Genomic DNA, 26,000 nt, shown 5'->3' on the forward strand with positions numbered 1-26,000 from the left:
ACAAGAAAAAAGTTGAAATATTATGACTTTAATCTCGTAATATTATGACTTTATTCTCGTAAAATTACGAATTTATTCTTGTAAAATTATGACTTTTTTCTCGTAAAATTATAACTTTATTCTCATAATATTACGACTTTATTCTCGAAGTCTTAAAATTACGACTTTATTCTCGTAACATTACGACTTTATTCTCGAAGTCTAAATAAAAGAAATTCACTGTGGCCCTAAAACGCCTTCGTAATGCCAACATCTCATAAATGAGATAACTAGTCAATAAAAAGTGACATTAAGTGGTGTCAGACCTACAGTTAGAGAAAAAAGGGCAGGGCTCGATGGGGTGGAGCTCCTCCCCCAGGAATTTCAGCAACACAACTTAATCAACCATGAAGTTGACATTTCAGTTTGCCCATGAAGTATTGCTTATGCACTGTAGAGAATCAACTAAGCATCACTCACATAACCCAGGACACGTATTTATTTATTTATAATTATATTTATATTTATATATTTATATTTATAATATCTAACTACTTCAACTACATCCAACCAGAACCTGGTAAAAAGTGAGAAACAGGAAGACGACAGTCAAACATTCAAAAAGTGTGAATGAAAATTGCACCATTTGTTGTGTGGGCCGCCAGAAGAGGAGGTACTGCTGGCCCACCACCAGAGGGCGCCCTGCCTGAAGTGCGGGCTTCAGGCACGAGAGGGCGCTGCTGCCACGGACACAGCCGGGGGTGAAGCTGTCACTCATTATCTCATGACAGCTGTCACCCATCTACGCTTCATCATACTACTTCATAAAACCCGGACGTCATCTCCACCTCATTGCCGAGATATCATCTACCTGTGAAGGTAATTCTCTGCTAAACTGAAAACACTGACTAATAGTCTGAACTTCTTTGCAGCTGTTTTCCTGTAAGTGTTTCCTTATCTGTGGGATTGGCATTTGGTGTGATCAGCGACGGCTTCGCTTCACACTCCAACCAGATAAGTGGTTAACAGGAGCTGCATGAGTGTGTGATTAGAGGTGGAGCTGACTTTCCACCTTCTGTTTTTGTTACTGGGTGTGCACACATCCACATCTCACTGTTTGTGCTCCTCACCAGCAGTACCAGATCCGACAGTCGGGGATGGTGATCACCTGGGAATTCGGGACTTGGCAGCTCCAGTATTCACCAGGTTCGGTGGCGGCGGAAATCGTGTGGTTCCGGCTCTTCTCAGGACAGACGTCTTCTATCCTCGAGCCTGCCCACACGTCACCTTTGTGTATTGACTGCTATCATATTCTGAGATTGTCTGTATAGTCGTCGTGCACATTCACAACATTAAATTACCTGTTGCCTCATCTGTTGACCGTTCATTTGCGCCCCCTGTTGTGGGTCCGTGTCACTACACTTTCCCCAACACCATTTAAAGGACAGAAGGTACTGTCCTGACTGTCTGTATGTTTTTGCCCCTTCATTTGATTGTTTGTTTGCGAACAGCCTCGAGCCCATAATTTTTCATATGTCATTATGAAATTTTTACTGAAGATTCATACCCTGATAGGCAAAAATGATTGAAGTTTCAAAGGCCAGAGTCAGAAAAAAATCTTGTACAATTGGAAAAATCCCTGTCTTTAACATTGAATGATTTTTAAAAAAATCATAACTCTGTCAAAAAAGATCAAATGTCTTTCATATTTGAGAGTGTTATGTAGGATGGTAGCATTTATCAACAGACAAAGTTTGATCCGGATCTGATCCAGATAACAGATTTTGCAGACATTTGAATTTAGCATTGAAAACCCCATTTAATGTATATTTTACATTATTTCTTAACCAAACTGATCCAGTTTGTGTATTTTGTGGACATTTGAATTTAATATTGAAAAGTCCATTTGGTGTACATTTTGCATTATATCTCAATCGAAAGTGCCTCAGTCACTCTCATTTTTCTGTGATGGATTTACCTACACCACCAAAATTGGATGGAGGTTCCAATTTTATGCCTGTTTGTCTATCTTTCAGTTATCAGTTGGAAACCAAGTGCCAAAAAAGCAAAGGCAAATTGTGCATAATAAAGACAACCAAGGTTCTGTGAAAATGATCTGAAAAAGAATTCAGAAACCAAAAAAAGTTGGAAAAAAAACCCCCCGACAACGCCACAAAAAAAAAAAAAAAAAAAAAAAAAAAAACTGAATCAAGTGCATGAACAAAATACATACTTACGTACAAGGACTTTGACCTTGAAATTTTTTCAAAGGTCAGATTTTGTGGATTTGGAAACTAGTGTTGGTGGAGGTTTGCGCTCTACGAGCAGGGTGCTCTGGTTTTTCTTTTATGACCCATAAACTTTCCAAAATTTTCCAAATTTACATTTTGTCCTTTGAGAAGAGCGATTGTTATCCTTTTGAAATTTATTTAAAGTCCATTAAATAATTATCCCCACCAAACTCATGCCACCAAGAAGACAGAACACAGGAAAAAAAAAACAAAAAAAAAACTTCTGGAGCTGCCACTACTGGAAAATAAATGAATGGATTCTTGTTTCCTTATATAACAAACTGGATTTGTGTGAAGTGGCAACCTAGTCTCATTGCAAGTCGTGATTCAGCAGCACGAAATATACATTAATCTACTGGTTCGTGATATTGTGACGAAAAGTGCCTCATTTTCATCACGGCAGCACAAATTCATTCTAATTCATTCCGTGATGGCTGCACGAAATTAAAAGTGAAGCAGGGGGTCAGGGTGGTTATGGTTAGGGTGGGGGGAAAGAGTAAGATTAGGTTATGGTTGGGGGTAGGAGTACGGTTAGATAAGATAAGATAAGATAAGGAATTAGATAACATAAGATTAGGAACAGTGAGTTAAAAAAACCTGTCACAAAAATTTGACTCTTTTCGTCACGGGACCACAAAAAAAAAAAGCAAACAAAACAAACAAACAAAAAAATGTCAGACTGGGCTGGAAGTGGCATTGTATGTTAGTGGTTAGCACTGTTGCCTCACAGCAAGAAGGTTGTGAGATCAAGTCCCACCTTTCTGTGTGGAGTTTGCAGGTTCTCCCCGTGTTTATGTGAGTTCCGTCCGGGTGCTTGGCTTCCTCCCACATCCAAAGACATGCAGATTAGGTGGACTGGTCACATTAAATTGACTGCAGGTGTGAATGTGTTTGTCTGTCTCTATGTGTCCCTGTGACAGACTGGTGTCCTGTCCAGGGTGTACCCTGCCTCTCACCCTATGATGGCTCCAGTCCACCATGACCCTTAATTGGAGTATGCAGGTATAGAAAATGGATGATGTGAATGAAGCATTTCCAACACAGTAGATGTGTCCTAGATGCTGGATTTTTCCCTTTTCCACACCTTTGGGTCGTGTATCCCTGACAGTTCTTCATAGGTCTTCTCTCCGACCATCACAGCAGCCAGATTCGCAGTGTAAGTGGACAGACAGAAGAGGCAGAAGATGGCCCAGAGGTTCATCAGAAGACGACCTGTCCAACACTTCGGGGGCTTGATCGCCACAGTGCGGCCGAACAGGATAGCGTAGCAAACATTGAGTGCTGAAGAGAAGGAGAACACCCGGTCACGGTTGCGTCCTCGGGGCGTCATGCCAAAAGGGCTGTGCCACTCATACAGAGTGAGGAAGATGGCGGTGACATGGAGAGAGATGAAGATGCCAAGCCACATAGACCAGTGGAGAGGCCACATGAAGGCCCCAATGGGAGCAGCTGTGTCCCGGGTACGAACCTGGACAGAGGATACATGACATTAGAAAACCTACCTAAAATAAGATTGTACTGGAAATTTTGATATTTCTAAAGTAACCATCTTCACATTGAGTACATCATGTGCAAACTGTGTGCATTTTGGCCTTGAATAGCTTGTTGCAAATTACATTTAAATAATGAACATTTGCTTCAACAGTGGGTACACTCAGATTCTCACATGAGGGTGCTATATTCACATAAGTAATCCATGAGAAAGTAGCATTGGGGCCCAAGCTGTATCTTGATGATATATAGCACATAGCCTAAAGTGCATAGGGCTAATGGATTTCAAGAAGTAAGTCCTATATAAGCCCTGAAGCCTGCTGGTGTCTGTGCTTATCTCTGTTCTCTGTTATCTCTCTCTTCGCCAAAGAGAGTGTACTTATTTACAGCTGGGTAGACTCAGTGGGATGTACACACGGAACGTGCTTGGATCCATGTGTACGCACAGTTTGATACATCTGGATATTTTGGTGCTTACGCCAGTTTCTGGGTTTTTGCGTACGGCATATTTCAGTAGGCAATCCATGCACGTCTTTGTACATGAGGCCCCTGGTCTGGGAAATTTTCAGCATGCGTCAGCCAACACACCATCAATCCAACCTTTTGGCAACCACTCAGTTATACATCCAGTCGATCCCCACCTCTTGAAAGTAACCATCTTGCCACTGTCACGTAATTTGGCCTTCTCCACTTGCCAAGAGTATTAACATTGTGCTGTACAAATATTCAAACTCTGCATTCCAGGTTTTTGGTGAACTATGGTGTAACTCCTTCCTGCAGCCACAGAACACCAGTGCACGAGTAATGTGCCTGACCACACCTCATTTTAAAAACACGCCTGCAGGTGCACAAACGAGTACAATTATACCACACCATGGATGGGACGGACACAAGCGCTGTGCATGGCATGATGAATTTTGATGCACAAATTCAGAGTGTGAATTTGTGCATCAAAGTTCCTGTGTACTGCTTGTTCATGCATATGAATAAAAAGTAGGAATTTATTGCCAGTTAATTAAACCCACATCTTTCTCTGCTCTTCAACACTGTAAGCCTTTGACACTAAAGATGTAGATGAGTGGATTTGTCCATCCTAACCAGCTTACGTCGGCCAACTCAAAAACTACAAAAGTCATCATCCTGTTAGGGGGCGCCACAGCAGATCAATCGTTTCCATGTCACCCTGTCCTCTGTATCTTCCTCTGTCACACCGACCCCCTGCATGTGCTCCCTCACCACATCCATAAACCTCCTCTTTCTCCTCCCTCTTCTCCACCTGCCTGGTGGCTCCATCCTCAGCATCCTTCTCCCTATATACCCTGAGTCCCTCCTCTGCACATATCCAAACCATCTCAATCTCATCTCTCTGACTCTGTCTCCAAACCGTGCCACCTGTGCTGTCCCTCTGATATGTTCATTCCTAATCCTGCCCATCCTCATCACTCCCAAAAAGAAACGCAACATCTTTAGCTCTGCCACCTCCAACTCTGGCTCCTGTATTTTTGTTTGTGCCACCGTCTCTAAAGGTGCTGTCACACCTTGATGATTAACCAGCGTATGCCGACAGTTCAGTTTCCACCCAGTGGTTTGGGTTTGTACTACATGGTGTGGTGTGGGTCAGAAACAAATTTAACATTATATATTTTTTTACTTTCATTTTTTTTAATCTTGGTGGACCATTTTTACTGTGTACAGAATGCTGATGAGTCGACTGGCTGTATTAAACGTTGCCGTGAGTGAATGGAGCACTCTAATTCTTTAAACTTTGAAAGCGCTGAGCGGTTGCTTTCTGATCAGGTTTGATCGGCGGACCTGATCAGGTCATCACAAATCTGAATAATCAAGCGCTGTGACGATTTATACTTTCAAAGCACCAGTCGACCGCGATCAGGTGTAATCAGACCTGAATGAAGTACTGTGTGATCTGTCGGCACCGACAGATCACAGCGACGGCGCTTTAAAAGTTTAAAGAGTCACAGCACTTCATTTATCTCTGATTAGACCTAATTGATCAGGTCGTCTGATTGAACACACCAACAGCGATGGTGCTTTAATCCTCTGGGGCCGACATGGTCGTATACGATGGCTAAGACCAAGGTTTACTAAATTATAAATAACTTTTTAATGATATGAGATAGAAACTTACTTTTTTTTGCTGAAAAGTTAACTCCGCGGACTTTCGAGCCAGCCATCGGCCATCTTTGTACTCCTCATAGAAGCTGTGTGATGATGTGCGCAATGTGAATGTCCAATCAGAATTAGTTCACCGTCACATGGTTTTCCAAAATCCAATCGTAGGGCAGATTTACCTCACGTGAAAAGCCAAAGATTGTTTTCAGGAGTGATATGTTACTAGTTGGCCCATTTGAAAAGCCCCCTGGGTGCTCCAGTGAGTACATACTATTAGTACATACTCAGTACGCCCTGCACCATTACGCACAGCAATCAGTGAAAGCAGGAGCAGACGGAGAGCCTCTGATGACAATCTCACATGCTCAAGCAAAGAGTGTGTAACTATCAGGATTGATCCACTAGTTTGCATGTGAATGTTACTGGATAACTCTGTTGTTTTCTCGATGTAAAGCACTGTTTACCATATCAATGCATAGACCATTTTGTGTATATTGTTCAAAATGTGCATTTGTGTTTATTGTTTGAACATTTTTGTTGTACAGTCTTTCACACAATACCTCAAATTACCTTTATAAAGTGTCAAAACAGTTGTTTATTATAGTTTGCTGTGTGTTTTGAATAAATGTGTGTGGAAAATTATTTTTTGCTTTATTTTTTCCTTGCCTATTTTTGATTGTAAACCTTTATTACACTTATAAAACACAACAAAAACATATATATTCTGAAAGCACAGGTTGCCCTGAAAAAAAAGAGAGATAAAACTTGATTGTGGGATGCAGGGAGAGCTGTTAACAGCAATAATAAGACATTTATGCCAGGCGAGTGAACTGTCCAAAAAATGCACTCGGACCCCAGAGGGTTAAAAGTTGAAAGAGTTACAGCACTTTATTTAATCACACCTGATCGTGGTCGACTGGCACTTTAGAAGTTTCATCACAGTGCTTCTGTTTGTTCAGAGCGCGACACCGGCATCCTCTGAGAAACACATCTGCAGCAGAAAAACCACCGAGGGACTTATTTTAAAACGTTACATTTCCAGCCGCGACAGTAAAGTATTTTCAGACGTCGTTTTCCAAAATCAGGAACTTTATGTGGATATGTGCCAGATAGTCTGTGATGATGGATCGGACAGAAGCAAACAGGTAATATTTACTCAGTGTGTGAATGAAACAATGATGAGGACTGCAGCTTTCAGCCATTCAGTGGCCAGCATTGATGGACATATTAGGATTTATGAGTAAATTCCAAGAAATGTGTGCCAACAATTGCATACCGTAAGTTACCTACAACTTACAACCCGCATGTGAAAATTTTCAGCATGCCTAAAATTTTTCAAGGAGCTCAGTCTATTAGGACATATATCATTGAGCTTCAGCATGCTTCAGAGTGCTCTTAACTGACTAAAAACTTACCCTTAACTTATTAGACATGCCAGTGTTTTGTAATATGGTTGGCATACGCTGGCTAAATCGTCAATTTGTGACAGGGTTTTAAGTCGTACAACATAACTGGTCTCACTACTGTCTTGTAAACTTTCCCCTTCACTCTTGCAGATATTCTTCAGACACAAATCACTCGTGCCACCTTTATCCACCCACTCCACCCTGCCTGCACTCTCTTCTTCACCTCTCTACCATACTCTCCAATACTATGGACAGTTGACCAAGTATTTAACTCATCTTCTTTCACCACTTCTAATCCTTGCAATTTACACACATGGACTCAGTCTTGCTCCAACTGACTTTCATTCCCCTGGGGCCTCATGTACGTATGTAAGTCTTCGTACGCACAAAAACCGGGCATACGCCCATCTCCACATCCACGTACAAATGTATCAAAAGTGACTTGAGCGTGGAAATGTGCAGTGCGTCACGCAAAACTCCATGGTGGTGTACGCATGTTTCTACAGCTATTGTTCCACTGTGGACATGTAGAGATGATGCTGGGAACCATTAATAGTGTGAAAACAAGAAGTCATCAGAGTGATTTGCATATCAGAGACACACTGATGAACATTTAACACACACGTGTTTGCACTTATATGGATGGATATAAAAGCACACGCAAAGTGATGCATAAAATGGCATTAACAGTGGTGTTGTTAGAGGACCTTGCAAATGGTGGTGCAATACGATGTGAGCGTGCAGTCAGAGAATGCGAGAATTTACATCCAAATGATAATTGGCTCATAAACTGATTTCGATTACTAAGGCCACTGTGAGTGGAGTTGCCGGCCCAGAGCGCAATACGGCAAGGATCCAGGGGTTGTCTGTGCGCACACAGGTGCTGACCACGCTGGGCGTCCTGGCATCAGCGGCATTCCAGCGTGAGCTGGCTGATCGGTCAGGCGTGTGCCAGTCAACCTCGAGCCGAGCCGCAAACATCCACGTCATCAGGTACAATCCAACATTACTGCGCATTTTGCAGCGAGAGCCGTGTTCACGAATGTACAACCCCAATTCCAATGAAGTTGGGATGTTGTGTAAAATGTAAATAAAAACAGAATAGAATGATTTGCAACCTATGTTCAATCAAATACACCACAAAGACAAGATATTTCATGTTCAAACTGATAAACTTTATTGTTTTAGTGCAAATATTTTGCTCATTTTGAAATAAATGCCTGCAACACATTTCAAAAAAGCTTGTACAGTGGTATGTTTATCACTGTGTTACATCACCTTTGCTTCTAACAAAACTCAGTAAGCATTTGGGAAATGAGGACACTAATTGTGAGCGCCATGACTGGGTATTAAAAACAGCATCCCCAAAAGTCTCAGCCGTTCACAAGCAAAGATGGGGCAAGGATCACCACTTTGTGAACAACTGCATGAAAAATAGTCCAACAGTTTAAGAACAATGCTTATCAACGTTCAATTGCAAGGAATTTAGGGATTCCATCATCTACAGTCCATAATATAATCAGAAGATTCAGAGAATCTGAAGAACTTTCTACACATAAGTGGCAAGGCCGAAAACCAACATTGAATGCCCGTGACCTTCGATCCCTCAGGCGGCACTGCATTAAAAACCAACATCATTGTGTAAAGGATCTTAGCGCATGGGCTCAGGAACACTTCAGAAAACCATTGTCAGTTAACACAGCTCATCGCTACATCTACAAGTGCAAGTTAAAACTCTATGAAAAGCGAAAGCCATACATCTACAACATCCAGAAACGCCACCACCTTCTCTGGGCCTGAGCTCATTTGAAATGGACAGACACAAGGTGGAAAAGTGTGCTGTGGTCTGATGAGTCCACATTTCAAATTGTTTTTGGAAATCATGGACGTCGTGTCCTCTGGACAAAAGAGGAAACACACCATCCAGATTGTTACCAGCGCATCTGTGATGGTATGGGGGTGTGTTAGTGCCCATGACATGGGTAACTTGCACATCTGTGATGGCACCATTAATACTGAAAGGTACATCCAGGGTTTGGAGCAACACATGCTGCCAGCCAAGCAGCGTCTTTTTCAGGGACATCCGTGCTTATTTCAGCAAGACAATGCCAAGCCACATTCTACACGTGTTACAACAGTGTGTCTTCATAGTAAAAGTATTAGACTGGCCTGCCTGCAGTCCAGACCTGTCGCTCATTGAAAATGTGTGGTGCATTATGAACCACAAAATATGACAACGGAGACCCCGGACTGTTGAACAACTGAAGTTGTACATCAAGCAAGAATGGGAAAGAATTCCACCTACAAAGTTTCAACAATTAGTGTCCTCAGTTCCCAAACACTTATTGAGTGTTGTTAGAAGGAAAGGTGATGTAACACAGTGGTAAACATACCACTGTCCCAGCTTTTGTGAAACGTGTTGCAGGCATCCATTTCAAAATGAGCAAATATTTGCACCAAAACAATAATATAATAGTTTATCAGTTTGAACATTAAATATCTTGTCTTTGTGGTGTATTCAATAGAATATAGGTTGAAGAGGATTTGCAAATCATTGCATTCTGTTTTTATTTACATTTTACACAACAATCCAACTTCATTGGAATTGGGGTTGTAATCGGAGCTACTGACTGCACACATGTTGCTGTAAAGGTGCCATCACCTGATGAATTTGCTTATATTAACAAGAAACATTTTCATTCCATCAATGACAATTAGGCTGCACGGTGCACGATGGGGGGTGGGGGTGGGGTGTTTTTGCTTGTGTTTAAGTCGTTTATTTGTGTAATTGTTCCGAACAAAAACCAGAGCGGGCACATTTGGGGATGTGCGCATTCAAATATGTTTTTATTGTTATTATTAAGGTGAGCTGCAGAGCTTCTTAACAGACTTCCTGTGTTCAGTATTTGTCAGTAAACGCGTGTGTAAATTGTGAATGTCACACTGTCAGCAGAGGCACGCCTCACCTTTTTTAACGTCAGTATGTGAGCACTGTTCTGTGTGTCAGCCTCACACACACACACACACACACACACACACACACACACACACACACACACACACACATGCTTCGTAGCTCTCATGTGCTCTCAACAGTGTACTGAAAAAACTGTCCCTGCGTGTCTCCATGTAATTTCCAGTTACATGGAGGCAGTTTGCCCGAAACGTTACGTTTTGTTAAATAAAGCCTTTGTTCTATGGGAGCACTTGTGGTTGTGCGGATCATTCAGTTTCTATTTTTGGTACAATTTTTCTTGATCCAGCACGCCTTTGACGTGTTTTGGATGTGCGTGTCTCCGTTGCATCCATGTAATTTCCAGTCACGTGTAGTATAATTTCTTTTCTGTGTTCATGTTGTGACGTCGTGGGGAATCCCTGCTCAAACGGCTTATTTTCATAAAATTGCATATTTAAATCGGGCTTGGCCAGGGAGAAGTTTGGTCCCATGCTCAATTCCACATTCAGTGGGATGTACAAACGGAACATGCATGAATTTATGCCTACGCACACGTTCATACGTCTGAATATATTTGTGCTTATACCACATTCAGGGTTTTGGCGTACGCCACCTTTTAGTAGAAAGTCCATGCAAGCCTTTGTACTTGAAGCCCCTGCTCTCCAGAGCATATCTCCACCTCTCCAGGCTCATCTCATCCTGTTTACTATAGATCACAATGTCATCTGCAAACATCATAGTCCATGGAGACTCCTGTCTGATCTCATCAGTCAACCTTGTACATGTCCTGCACCACCCTCACATACTTTTTTGCCACTTCAGACTTCCTCATACAGTACCACATCTCTTCTCTTGTTTCTCCTGTTTACATCCAAAAACGTCCTTCTCTACACATCTCAGTCAGCACTCTCAGTATCACACTGCTTTCAAATTTCAGAATTAAAGCCTAATGTCAGATTGCTTGTGTGCATACACTGCATGCCTAATTCAGGTCCCCAAAGTTATTGGGATTCACATGAAGAATAAGAATGTTTGTTTAATGTATCTTATAATACATTCTACTGCAGCTTTTTCAGCCGTGGAGTTTAAGCATATGATTATTTGCTCAGCATAAATTCAGGAAATAATTACACGGAAGCCTGTGTCATCAACTTGAGTTGGAAGAAGGTCCTGTGCAGGGCGATTTATTGTCAAAGAAACATGATTGAGTCACAACTCAGAATAGTCAACACAGGATGGGGAAAAAAAATTACAGAAAAGCAAAGTCGCACAAGAATGACTCAAACAGGGTCCATTTTAGCAACTCCTCTGCTTGACAAACAATTAATTAAAGAGTTCAGCAAGTGAATCTTTGCACTGGCAAGACTCGCCTCATAAATTTTGAATGATAATTAAGTGCATGGAACCCTGAAGTACATTAATTCTACAATTCCAGGTGAAGAAGCTGCTGCGCTTTCACTGCACAGCTGAAAAAAACGGGCAAACCTGAAGGAGTGGTTCCCTCCATCAGTGTGTCTGTCAGGTACTGTGACAATATTCTGTTTTAGAGTCTTTTAATTTAGGGTTAGTTATCAGAAGAAAACCTGATCACCAGAATACTAAGCAGAAAAACTTGAGGTGAGGTCAATAAGAGAGAGAGGAAGAGGAGGGGAAAACACACGGAAAAATCCATATACTGACCAGAATTCCCAAGCTGGTGGAAAAGAAGGGAGAGGTGAAGTCTATGACTTGACTTCTGGCTGAGTTAATGCTGAATGATGTCACTGCCATGTGGGCGGCGCCACTCAGCAAATCTCCCACCAATCCGGTCCACCGGCCATTTTTGAGTCCGCCGTACTTCCCGTCGCCAACAATATACAGGTCAAAAGTGAAGCCCATGTCCTCTGCCAGCTTCTCCAGCAGGTCGATGCAGTAACCATAGCAACACTTCTTCAGTTCCGTGGGGACGCTCCCATTGGGTGCTGCCAGGTTGTGAAAAAGCCTTTCCAAAACTGAAGACTCATTGGTTAGCGGATCAAGGCACAGCTGGCCCGCGGGGCACATCCCATCCACGTCCACCTCACGGGTAAACACAAACGGATGCTCCACCAGCGTCACCACCCGCATGTGAAAGCGTGCGGATCGCCGCCAGTCACCGCCGCCTCCAGATCCCTGATAGTTTGGCCAGACCCCCTGGTCCATCAGGACATTTCCACGGCGCCAACGTCCCAAGCGGGTCCAGGTTGGCTGGCCGAGAGGATCCAGCTGGAGGGACCAGATGTAGTGATGGGACTCTGAGATGACACTCTGGCTGTGACTGCGTCTGGATACGAAACCGCTGTGGCCCTCAAACGACGTGTTGGAGAGGAACCTGAAGGGCGAGAGAGAAAAGTAGTTACAGTGGGACAAATAGGAGGTGGAGGAAAGGAGAGATAATGTACAGCCATGTGACTGCACACAGAATATCTCAGTCTATCATCCTCACAGGTGCAACCATGAAAATAATTAAGACAAATTGTTGATGGTCATCGGGCTGCTGCAGGAACTTCTCGGAATCCAGCAATATGTATTACACTTTGGGAAGGAAAAAAAAAAAACATTTTGCGTTCTCTTGAAATTTCAAAATAGGGATGGTTATCTTTATAACTCCACCAAGGAATTCATTTTTATTTTCTCAGACATTTCTTCAGCTGCCCAACCACCGTCCATGATTACTTTATATTATTTTCACGGTCATACTCACAAACCATGACACACAGACAGTATCTTCTTATTACTGCCTCCTTGGTGAAGAAAATAATATAAATCTTTCCCAAATATAGAAAAACTCAAAGAAAGGCACACATCAGGCTGGTCCAATGCAGGATCTTCTAACTTCACCTCAGATCCCGTGTCCACATATGGGTTCCATTACGTATCAGAAGAAGCCAGGACTTCAGCTTTCTCTGATCACTCAGTTGCACATGTTGTGTGTGTGTGTGTGTGTGTGTGTGTGTGTGTGTGTGTTGTGGTGGTGTTGGCAGGTTTCCATGCTTTGATAAAATGAGCTTGATGCGCAATAGAACTTCTAAAGACATGTTATCTTTTGGCGTTTTCATCGAAATCATCACTGACAGCTTCAGTCAGTAAACATCTGTGTTATAGCGAAAAATCATATGACCAATTAATTGCACGTATAAATGAGTTTTCTGCTGGGTTACCGTGAGGAATGTCATTTCTCACTGCAGCGGCTGGAATTTATAGACATGGATGGTTATATTAGGGGTGGTGGCCAAGCGGTTAGCTCATTTGTTTCCAGTGCGGAAGGTTACCGGTTCAAACCCCACCCCTGCCTGTTCTCCGTGTCATAATAATAATAATAATAAATTAAATTCATAATGCACTTTAGATTTACAATAAATCTCAAAGTGCTACAGTAATTAAAAGGAAATATTGATAAAATCAGAAGCAAAAGTAGGCAGATCATTAAAACAATAGGGGAAGTAAAAATTTTAAAATCAGCAGAGGTGTCAAATCCAGCTTCAGAAAGTAAAACCCCTCCCATGTGTTGCTTCTACCTGAGCACCTAAAACAGGTGATCTCAATAATTAGCTCATCCACCTGCCTGAAGAGCTGAACTAATTACAATCAGCTGGTTTATTGGGAAGATGGAACAAATATGTGGCTGGACTTTTACTTTCTGAAGTTGGATTTAACACCTCTGAAAATCAGTTAAAACATCAGGTAAAAAGAAAAGTTTTAAGGCCCTTTTTAAAAGATTCCATGGTCTGTGGAGCCCACAGATGAGGAGGCAGGGCATTCCACAGTTGAGGGGCTGCACAGAAGAAGGCACCATCTCCTAAGGTACGAGATTGAGTCCTAGGAGTGAGAAGAAGGTGAGTGTTGGAGGAGCAAAGAGAACGTACAGGACAGTGAGGGGTGAGCAGTTCTGTGAGGTATGATGACGTGTTACTGTATTCACATTGAAAAGTAAGCAGTGAAATTTTGTATGTGATCCGGGCAGAAATGGGAAGCCAGTGAAGTGAACGGAAGATGGGAGTGATGTGCTCATGCTTACGCACTGTCATCAGGAGCCTGGCGGCACTGTTCTGGACATACTGAAGTCTTTGTATGTTCTTGCCAGGAATCTCAATGAGAAGTGCATTGCAGTAGTCCGGTCTGGAGGAGACAAAGGCGTGGATGAGCTTTTCGGAGTCAGAAAGGCAGAGTGTGGGTCTACCTTTTAGCTATGTTACGAAGGTGAAAAAAAAAGAAGAAGTTTTACAAATGTGTTTTACAGTGGGCTAAAAAAGTATTTAGTCAGTCCCTGATTGCGCAAGTTCTCCTACTTAGTAAGATGAGAGAGGTCTGTAATTTTCATCATAAGTACACTTCAACTATGAGAGGCAAAATGAGAAAACAAATTCCAGGAAATCACATTGTAGGATTTTAAATTTAAATTTAAGGATTAAAGAATTTATTTGTAAATTATGGTGGAAAATAAGTATTTGGTCAATAACAAAATTTCAGCTCAATACTTTGTAACATAATCTTTGTTGGCAATGACAGAGGTCAAACGTTTCCTGTAAGTCTTCACCAGGTTTGCACACACTGTAGCTGATATTTTGGCGTATTCCTCCATGCAGATCTTCTCTAGAGCAGTGATGTTTTGGGGCTGTTGCTGAGCAACATGGGCTTTCAACTCCCTCCACAAATTTTCTATGGGGCTAAGGTCTGGAGACTGGCTTGGCAACTCCAAGACCTTGAAATGATTTTAACAGAGCCACTGCTTCGTTACCTGAGCGGTGTGTTTGCGATCATTGTCATGCTGGAAGACCCAGCCATGTTGCATCTTCAATGCTCTCACTGATGGAAGGAGGTTTTGGCTTAAAATCTCATGATACATGGCCACGTTCATTCTTTCCTTAACACGGATCAGTCGTCCTGTCCCCTTTGCAGAAAAACAGCCCCAAAGCATGATGTTTCCACCCCCATGCTTCACATGGGGGTGGAAACCCCCATGTGAAGCATGGGGGTTAGACATGGGGGTTAGACATGGGGGTTAGACATGGTGTTCTTGGGATCCAACTCAGCATTCGTCTTCCTCCAAACACGGCGAGTTGAGTTTTTACCAAAATGTTCTATTTTGGTTTCATCAGACCACATGATATTCTCCCAATCCTCTTCTGGATCATCCATATGCTCTCTGGCAAACTTCAGACAGGCCTGGACATATACTGGCTTAAGCAGGGGGACATGCCTGGCACTGCAGGATTTCAGTCCCTCTCTGCGTAGTGTGTAGCCTTTGTTACTTTGGTCCCAGCTCTCTGTAGGTCATTCATCAGGTCCCTCCTTGTAGTTCTGGGATTTTTGTTTACCGTTTTCATGATCATTTTGACCCCAGATTATCAATGGTCTTGTATGTCTTCCATTTTCTTACAATTGCTCCCACAGTTGATTTATTCACACCAACCTGCTTGACTATTGTAGATTCACTCTTCCCAGCCTGGTGCACATCTACAATTTTCTTCCTGGTGTCCTTCGACAGCTCTTTGGTCTTGGCCATAGTTGAGTTTGGAGTCTGACTGTTTGAGGCTGTGGATAGGTTTCTTTTATACAGATAACAAGTTCAAACAAATGCCATTAATACAGGTAACAGGTGGAGGACAGAAGAGCTTCTTAAAGAAGAAGTTACAGGTCTGTCAGAGCCAGAAATCTTGCTTCTTTGTGGGTGACCAAATACTTATTTTCCACCAAAATTTACAAATAAATTATTTAAAAATCCTACAATGTGATTTGATTGGAATTTTTTTTCATTTTGTCTCTCATAATTGAAGTGTACTTATGATGAAAATTATGGACCTCTCTCATCTTTCTAAGTAGGAGAACTTGCACAATCAGGGACTGACTAAATACTTTTTTGCCCCACTGTATATGGGATTCAAAGGTGAGTTGTGGATCAAAAATGACACCAAGGTTGGTGACAGTAGTGGAAGATGCAATATTTTGACAAGCAAAGGCAATGCTGAGAATTTTGTGTTGCTGAATTTGATGGACAGTGCTAATTTGGATTGCTTCAGTTTTTGAACTGTTAAGATGGAGAAAATTTTGCTGCATCCAAGCCTTAATCTCCTCCAGACAGGCTGTGAGAGTGGAAAGAGGGGTAGCTAGAGAAGGAGAGGAAACCGAGGGTGATGGAGATGGACATGGAACAAAAGCAGATGGGGTCTCAGACACACTGCCACCCAGCCTCAGATACAACTGAATATCGTCAGCGTAGCAGTGGAATGAGACCCCATAAGTACTGATGATGCATCCAAGTGGCACTATCTACAGATTAAATAGAAGGGATCCCAGGACTGATCCCTGAGGCACCCCATAAGACACAGGATGGCTCAATGAACTGGCACGCCCAGTGGAGACTACTTCCGATCTCTCTGACAGATAAGATCGAAACCAATCCAGGGCAGTGCCAGTGAGCTGTACAAGGTGCTGTAGTCAGTGGAGGAGGATAGCATCCATTGTGTCGAAGGCTGCCAACAGGTCAAGCAGAATAAGAACAGAGGAATACCCATGGTCAAAAGCGACCAACAGCTCATTTGTGACCCGGACAAGTGCTGTCTCTGAACTATGAGGTCTACGGAAACCAGATTGGAATTTTTGCAGAATACTGTTTTCATGTAAATTATCTTGAATATGGACCAAAACAGTTTTTTTTTTTCAAGAAGTTTTGCCACAAAGGGAAGATTAGAGATGGGTCTGTAACTTGCCAGATCTTGCGGGTCAAGAGAGGGTTTTTTAAGTAGGGGTTTGATATTGGGAGATTTCAAAATGGGAGGAACATGACCAGATTGGAGAGATTGGTGGATTATAGCAGTTCTAAGAGGAATGAAAATGGCAATGTTTCCCTTAATTAGGGATGCTGGGAAGGAGTTGAGAGCACAGGTGGAGGGCTCCGTGGCCCTGACCATGGCCTCAACTTCCCTCCCACAAACCACAGGAAAAGAGCAGAAAGGGGGTAAGATTCCCAGACTGTGGATTGACAGCTGGGACGGATGTGGAAGGGGAAGTGATAAGGGCAGATTGTAGTGTTTGAACCTTGTTTGGAAAATAGGAGATGAATTCATTTCAAAGGTCATTGGTGGGATCAGTGAAAGCTGGTGCTTGAAGTTGGAGGAAATGAGTGATGGTGGAAAACAGTGTTTTTAAATTTCTAGGACTAGTTGAGATTATGGATGAGTTAAAAAATGGATCTTGATTCATGGAGACACCTAGCATAAGTCTTGCGGTGCTTGTGAACTAGCAGACCTGAAGCTAAAAAGTGTCTCTCAAGTGCTTGACCAGCTGCCTTCATTTTTCTCAACTCAGAGGTGAACCATGGAACTGAGCGTGTGAAAGCAACTGTCCTTTTTCTAACATGAGCTTGACACTCCAGAATCTTAGAGAGGCTGGTGTGATAAAAATCCGCGGCATTGACTGACACTGAGCGCGAGACAGGAATGAAATTCTAAAGGTCAGCTGTTAAGAGTTCAAGATTGATATTTTTCAGGTTTCTAAAAGAAATCTGTCACTTTGGCTTGGTGATGCTGTCCTGGCAGGGAAGATCCATGTAGACAATCTTATGATCAGACACACCCATATCATAGACAGAGAGATGTTGAACAGGTAGAGAGTTTGTGATGACGAAGTCTAGGGGGTGTCCATGGGAGTGTGTTGGGAGTTTAACATGTTGCACCAATGCCAAACAGTCCAGAAATGGAAGGAATTCAGCAGCCACATGACAGGTAGGAGTATCCACATGGATGTTGAAATCCCAGAGTATGAGTGTGAGCAAAATGTCGTAAGAAACTTGGACATCTCTGAAAGAAAGGAAGGATGAGATTTGGGAGGCCGGTAAATGAGAAAAACAGTAATTGAGTGTGGTGGTTTGGAGGAAAAAGCCAAGCACTCAAAAGAGGAGAGCTCACAAGAGAAAGGCCTTGGTGATCTTTATAAAAGATAGCTAAACCACCTCCACGACCAGAGTTCCGTGCTCTCTGAAAAAAGTATCCAGCAGGACATGCCTCGCAGGTGTAATGTGGAGTTGTGTAAGGAAGGATATCTGCTGTAAAACTTATGTCAAGTCAAGATGCAGATCTGCCCTAAGTGAAACAAGGAAGAAGCTGAAGGGACTTATGGATGGTTATATTGACCCTGGTTACTTTGTGAAACCCAAAATCAGAAAAACCTGGAAGATTAGCACAAAACAAAAACACTGAACCTTATTTATTTTGACCTCTATTTCATTGGATAGGGAAATGTGGGATGAGCTGCTCGGTCTACTGCCATCGCATCGCAGATCCAGATAAACCTCAGAAAATGAATAAATGAATGAATGAATGAATGAATGAATGAATGAACACATACAAAAAAGTTGGGACGGGTGAAATTGATTCCAAATATAAGAATTAAATCATGACTTTTACATTCCATTTTCAACCAACCAAATATACTTTATTGTCCCCAGTAGGGCCATTTTTTCTTGGGCAGAAATGCTACAGTTGCTGCAGAGCATTGCAAAATGACAGCGACAACACAAAACACAGCACAAGCAGTAGTAAAGAAAAGTCAGGAGATTAACACATGAACAAACTGAGATTTCTGATGTCCAACAATCCAGATCACCTCCCAAATTCAATGTAATCCTTAAAAGCCTAGAAAGTGAAATCCTGAGCAGAATCCAGATCCAGATCACCTCCAAAATTAAGTGGAGTCTTCCATGCCCTAATACCTATCGGTGGTGCAAATTTGGGAAGGATCCGTGAAGTAGTTTTGACATTAAGGAGGCACTGATCCACATTTTTTCACTTCCAGTCCGATCCCGAAACCTGAATTTGGATTTGTGCTGATACCGATACTATTCCGATACCAGAGCTCTGTATGCTTTAATATTATTATTATCATTATTGTCAATTTTATATGAGGATATTTTTATCTCCAGTTATGCAGCTTCATGATGAAGTGGTATAGAGGAGGATTTTCTGAAAAAGAAGATCTGAAAGTTCAGCTACAATTTTGAACCGTTTTTTAGGACAAAGCGTGTTTCTGCATTTCCAAAATGCCACAACAAACCACCAAAAAATTTAAATAAATAAAAGTACTTAATGTACTCATATTTGGAGTCAGTCTGGGTCAGTCTCATAAATCACCATAGCTTTCTCCCAGCTCATTTAATCTTTCTGGTTCTGGTTAAAAAATCCTTGTGCTGATTAAGTTGGCTGTATTGTAGGTCACTTCCGCCTCTCAGTACAACAGTTTTGCAAATATTGCACGGTGCTGTCTTGTGTTTTCAGTAGAAAATATGTCCAACCAGTGGACATGTTGTGTTGAAAAGTTGGTCAGCTTCATGCTCACCTGTTCTGCTGGCTGCAACCTGCGGAAGGGACCTCCCCCCTTTCCCCCTCAGCCAGCAGCCAGCAAGATGTTTCAGCAGAAACACAAAGACGGGCCTCTGGATCGGAAAACTCCGCAGATTTAATACAGATGAATTACATTGATGTTGGAACCTGATACTAATATCAGATCAGATCAGCCCCATCTCTATTTGATATAATCCAGGGCTCGACATAGCCATTTGCCCGCTGGCCTGGCACCGGTTTGGCTCACTTTCCCACTACAGGCCAGTGCAATTTATCAAATGATGGCCCACTTGGGCCACGACAAAAATACACAAAATTCAATTTATTAGCATATTTTGCAGCGGCAAAGTCAAATTTCTTCACATCTCCGTGTCATCAAACTTCACAGAGTCCACCATGTTTGTTTTGGTCTCGCACCCACGCACCATGCTCCTGCAGAATCTTGCGCACATTGAAATGTATATTGTCGATGTGTGGAGCATGCGTTTGGCCGTTTCAGTCACCGATCTTCGGCAATGTTCGTTAGCATCTTTAAATGTGCTGGAAGCTGCAGGAAACGAAGACGAACAAGACGCAAATCTAACAGAACGCTTTGAAATTGGAATTGAAATATGTTTAAACTCCAGCCACCCAAATCCGGACAACAACCAGGAAAGAGTTTTGCTAAAGGAGTTGGCCAGAAGAGGAAGCTTAGTGATGATGAGTTAAGGGAGAGAGACAGGCTATATGAAAGAAACAAGAGGAAGAGAGGTTCTGTCCCGACCTGGCCACAGAAATGGCCACGGCTTGGTCATGACCAAGAGAAGAATGAATTCTGAAGAAGAATTCTGCCAAATCTGCAGGGCCTATCAGTCATATGCTGACAAGTAAGTAAAGTATATGCTTGGTCCTGGTAGACCCTGGCTGTTTTGAAGCTAGTTTTAAAGTCTAAGGGCCTGGTCCCACTGGCGTTTAGGAGGATTTGCGTATGGATTGCGCACAAAATTGGCTTATATTCACTTAACATCTGCAATATGCGTGAAACATGCTTGTATGAGTCGGCCGACATCCGCACACATCCGTAATTATCCACAGAGGCACGTTTTTCCATTACCAGGATTTTTGAGCTGCACAAAATTTTGGCTGCGGATGACATCTGCCTTACATACTCAATACATACACAATACATACTCAAACTATGCGCTGTATATTCACTGTCATCTGCTGATAGCCGCAACTGACAGGGATTTGCGGCTTGGCAGCGGACCGGGACAGTGTGTAAAACGGATATTTTGTGTCCCCATCATGTCCACATCACGAACTAAGGGCCCTGTCCCACTGGGGAGAGGATTAATTGCGCATGAATTGAGTACACAAATTACGGGCGTTCATTGTCGTCCGCAACAAAAATGGCCAAAAATGACAAATGTCCCGGTATGAATTACAGATATATTAATAATATATAGTGAATATATGATGAACAATCACGGTTATATAATGCATGTAGTGAGGAAACTGATCCGACACATTGAGATTATCACGGCAGTATTACGGGTGTATTATGAATGCATCACGCACGTGTTGCGCGTGCATGGCATCTGCATTGTGGTCATAAAATAAGCTCACTCGGGCTGTCAGCATCACTATTTACACCAACAATACAGCCTCTGGAGCAAGTGCTGGACTTGGACAAGTTGATCACAGATTGTATTGTATATGAATTGAGTTATAATAAGTTGTAGCAACTGCATACAGACTGGCCACGAATAAAGCGTTTTTATTACTTCTGCTTTGCATCTGATTTGCGGCGGATTAATCATTTTATTCTTACTGGCTGTTGAAAATGGCTCTAATCACCTGAATCACAGAGGAAGCTGCAGCTGGGCCATTCGCACGCACGTGCGCGTGCATGCATGCGCGAACGGCTAACAAGCTGCAGAAAGCATTTTGAGCTGTCTAAAAAGGTAATTATTTGACTTGTTTACATTGTCAAGGCTTGATAAAACAGTTGCATGTTTTTTCCTTCTTGTCTGCAGCTGTTACAGTATTTATTGCTATGTTTATAACAGATTTAACTTCTTGTTATAATCGTTCAGACGAGCTGCGCTCTGATGCGATCCACTGACGTCACCACTCGCCCTGTTCACTGCTTGTTTACTCCAATTAATTTGTCCAAGTCCAGCAGTTTCCTCACTACATGCGTTATACAACCGTGATTGTTCATCATATATTTGCTATATATTATTAATATATCCATAATTCATACTGGGACATTTGTCATTTTTGGCCATTTTTGTTGCGGACGACATCGAATGCCCGTAATTTGTGTACTCAATTCATGCACAATTAATCCTCTCTCCACTGGGACCGGGCCCTAACCAGCTTGCCTTTGTGGAATTCTACTGGTCCTTTTACTTCTAAATTCTACTGGCCTTGTGGGCCAGTGGGGCAAATTGGTTTATGTCAAATCCTGTAATCCTTAAAAGTCTATGAAGTGAAATCCTGAGCCAGAATGCTGATCACCTCCAAAATTCAGTGGAGTCTTCCATGCCCTAATATCTATCTGTGGTGCAAATTTGGTGAGAATCTGTGAAGTAGTTTTGACGTAATTCTTAAAAGCCTATATAAAGTCAAATCTTGGTCCAGAATCCATATCCGGATCACCTCCAAAATTTAATGGAGTCTTCCATGGCCTAACATATCTCACTCACTCACTCATCTTAAACCGCTTATTCCAATTAAGGGTCGCGGGGGGCTGGAGCCTATCCCATCAGTCATAGAGTGTGAGGCGGGGTACACCCTGGACAGGACGCCAGTCTGTCACAAGGACACATATAGACAAACAAACACATTCACACCCACACACACACCTATGGACAATTTAAAGTTTCCAATCCACCTAACCCGCAATGTCTTTGGATGTGGAAGGAAGCCGGATCACCCGGAGAGAACCCACGCAAACACGGTTAGAACATGTAAACTCTACACAGAAAGCCCACCGTTGAGAATCTAACCCATCTCCTTCTTGCTGTGAGGCAACAATGCTAACCACTAAGCCACTGTGCTGCCTAATATCTATCTGTGGTTAAAAAAAAAAAAAAAAAACTTGTCAAAATCCGTGCAGTCGTTTTAGTGTAATCCTGCTAACAGACAGACAAATAAATAAATAAGTAAATAATTTAATAAACGGCAATGATTTTATTACGTCCTTGGTGGACGTAATAAATCAGTTTTCCTTCTCCTGACTTTTTTTTGTAAGGTGTTTCAGGCCTTAAATGCAGGAATAGATGAATATTAACACATGAAATAACGCTGATCACACAAAACATGAAAATTTCTCCGTTCATCCTTTCAAAGTAAATTAAAGAATCACTTTTTAAATTTGGAAATTTCTTTTTTCTGATCTGGGGAGGTGTACTATCTCAGAAACCTGTCCAGTGTCACACACCGTTTGTCTCACTGACACCACGATACGTGTGGAGGCACAAAAACATAGACATTCATCCTGCGCTGGCAAACACACGCCTCTTTGATTTGCCTTCAAGAGTTAACGATGCAAACGAGATGACTTTTCAGAAGTGTCTCTCGTTTTGCTGGTAACTCTCCCAACAGTCTAACAGGTGGTACGCTGCCGTGACGCCTCCACCCGCCGGTCTGAAGGTCACAGACTTCACTGTGGCTTGCAGATGTGGAGCTACCTGTGCGCTGTCTCTTCCCTCCTCGTTCACAGTGGAAGTGACGTTCCTGACAGTGCCGAAGATGTTACGCTGTAAAAGTGAAATGTCACTTTTTTAAATTAAAGGTCATATGTTACTGTGCTTCATATTTTCTTCTATTCACTCACCGATATGTTTGAATAATACAATAAGGTTTTAAAGACATTTGCGACGTGTAGTTTCAGACAGCGTGGAGGTCAGAACATCAGTCTCTGGCAGGTGTTCTGTGTCTTTTATTATTCAGAGGTTATTATCTTGGACGTGTCTGTCTCCAGCAATATCTTCAAAACGCAATAAGCAATTTTACTCAAACTTGGTGGAGAAACTCAGCGGACCTTTCTCTCACAGCAGCAGGCACGTCAAAGTCATAGGTCAAAGATCAAATCAGAGGTCACTGTCTAAATACATTGGTGTCTGTGTATAACTCATGAATTAGATAAGATACTGAAACATAGTTTCCTGCAGAGGCATCTGTTCTCCTGGAGCCAACAAATGCATCAGATCTCTGACACCAATGATATGACAGAATAATCACCATAGCAACAGTGCCCTGATTTCCATATCAATTAGATGATGGGGTCAGTGAGTGGAGGACCAGTTGCAGCATCCACCCCACTATGGGGCGTTTCCAGGTACATGGCACCAGCCCATGCTCTCAGACTTGACATGACATGACGTGATGTGATGTGACGTGTCATGTCAGTGAGTGCAACATAATGTTTTGTGTGAATTTACTTGAGCTAGGCACCCAAAATTTTGACAGAACCTTCAAGAGATACTCAGACCGCTGCAGGGTACCACACAGTAAAATCACCAGTGTTAAATTAACACTGACAGTGAACATGTGGTCCCACTCTGACCAGAGTAGGACCATATGTAACGGGCAGTGTTAATTTAACACTGTCAGTGTTAGCTTTACACTGGTGATTTTACTGTGCAGATGACCTTATGCCCTTATGCCACTAGCGGAGTTACCCGATCTACGCACGGGTAATGAAGAAGAGTTTTAGCCATGTCATGTCAAAGTGACATGACATGGCCATTCAGATTGTGCTTAAAGTGCACCCTTGCCAGCTGCAACTACGTTGTAAGTAAAGTGTGATGCTTGCTACCAGACCTGAGTACCACATGAACTGTGAAAATAAGGGTTCCAGTGAGCTGGTGGTGATCTAATATATATAAGGATGACCATGTTTGTGTTTGTGCACGTATCAATCTAAGGGCCCCAGTGATGCCCCTCCCCCCCCCCAGTGCCCCCAGTCACCATACCAAGTCTGGTGTCGATTGCTTAATTATTGTGGCTGTGCATAGTGAACACACATGCACACTTGGTCAGCTTTATATATTAAATGAGGTCTCCCAAGACTCTTTTGTTGACCGAAGATTCTTTTGTTCACAATCCAAACATATTAGATATTCAGCTGAATGTTACAGAGGAGAAAAGAAAACAGAAACTGTTCACATTTAAGAAGATAAAATAATGAAAGAATTTAGACATTAATAAGTGACTAGTCTGCACAAGCCCCTCTGGGCTAATGTTGCTAAGTTTCCCATTAATACTTTTCTGTAGAAGGCTTTTATAAAGTATAGTTCAGTGATTTTGACCCTCAAACCAATAGGCTTCTTGGGGTCACCTTGCCTCATGGCCCGTTCACAGATAACATGATTGAGACCGAATGGCACATGAAGGAGGATTCGAATGGCAGTCATAGTGGGTAGGGAGAGTTCCCATGGGATAAAAAACTTTTCAACCTACCATCCCTGGTTCTCAAGACCAGGCACCTAAGTGGCTCTGCTCTACTCTTTTCTACACGTCTTGTTGTGTGTTGGGGGGGTGTGGCTGGACATTTTTGTGTTCTTTTCTTTTCTTTGCTCTCCAGGTGGTGTGCAAACTGATTTATTGTCTGTGGAGAAAGTGCTGGCAGAAGAGTCCTTCACCCTCATCAGTGTTATGTGCAGCACCTGTGGATGGTGCTCAAGTGCAACCTTAAAGACTTTCAGCTGAAGCAGATAATGAGATGGCGTTCTGCATTTAAGCCATGTGTGATTCAAGCAGAATTGCCGGGAACTCGACCTTGTGATGTTCGTTTGTGAGACGCTGAGGACCGCGCCTGGGTTTGACACATCGTGCCTGTGAAGGAAGAAGGGTGAGGGACACATGCTGTCAGCACACATCAGAGGTGATTAATTGTTTGACTAATTGTTGATAGTAACGGTATTTTGTTACGCAGTATATTTGAATTGTGATGAGAATTGTGCAGCTCGCTTCACACTGCCGTGGCGTGCGGACTGGTGATCCTCCACCTGTTGTGAGAGGCTGCTCATTTACATAAAGCTTAAATACAAACCTGAATGTGTTGCTGATAGTGTGTGCCTTTTGAAGGATATTGGTTGTAGCTGCTGACTTACCTCACCTTTTCTATCCTTCGCAGAGAGTCGGTTTGTCGTGTCCACCTGGGGGGTGTTTGGCGGTAAAAGTGAGTCCAGAAGCGCCGGGCCTCGATCCTTTTAGGCGCTGGAGAGCGTGCCAGCCTTCACTCCACCAGACTGACGCTATTTTAGTTTGTACACGTTGTTATGCACCAAAGGGTGGAAAAATAAATTGTTTTGTTATTGGAACCGCTTTCTGGTTATTTTAGAGCTGGGTTCCGTCAGACGCAGGTCCGCTCCTCAACCCGCATCGACACATAACACGT

General features: G+C 42.6%; 1 protein-coding gene across 1 annotated transcript in view; it reads right to left on the reverse strand.

Moving 5' to 3' along the window:
- Positions 1-26,000, reverse strand: part of grin3a (glutamate receptor, ionotropic, N-methyl-D-aspartate 3A) — a 171,667-nt gene that overhangs the window by 62,511 nt on the left and 83,156 nt on the right. Inside the window, exons 3-4 of the mRNA XM_034192200.1 lie at positions 11,934-12,603; positions 3,355-3,738 (exon numbers count right to left, since the gene is read on the reverse strand). Of these exons, the coding sequence (XP_034048091.1) occupies positions 3,355-3,738; positions 11,934-12,603 (1,054 nt within the window). The remainder of the gene's footprint in view (positions 1-3,354; positions 3,739-11,933; positions 12,604-26,000) is intronic.

Source organism: Thalassophryne amazonica, chromosome 17, assembly GCF_902500255.1.
Source record: "Thalassophryne amazonica chromosome 17, fThaAma1.1, whole genome shotgun sequence".
In the NCBI taxonomy this organism is placed as follows: domain Eukaryota; kingdom Metazoa; phylum Chordata; class Actinopteri; order Batrachoidiformes; family Batrachoididae; genus Thalassophryne; species Thalassophryne amazonica.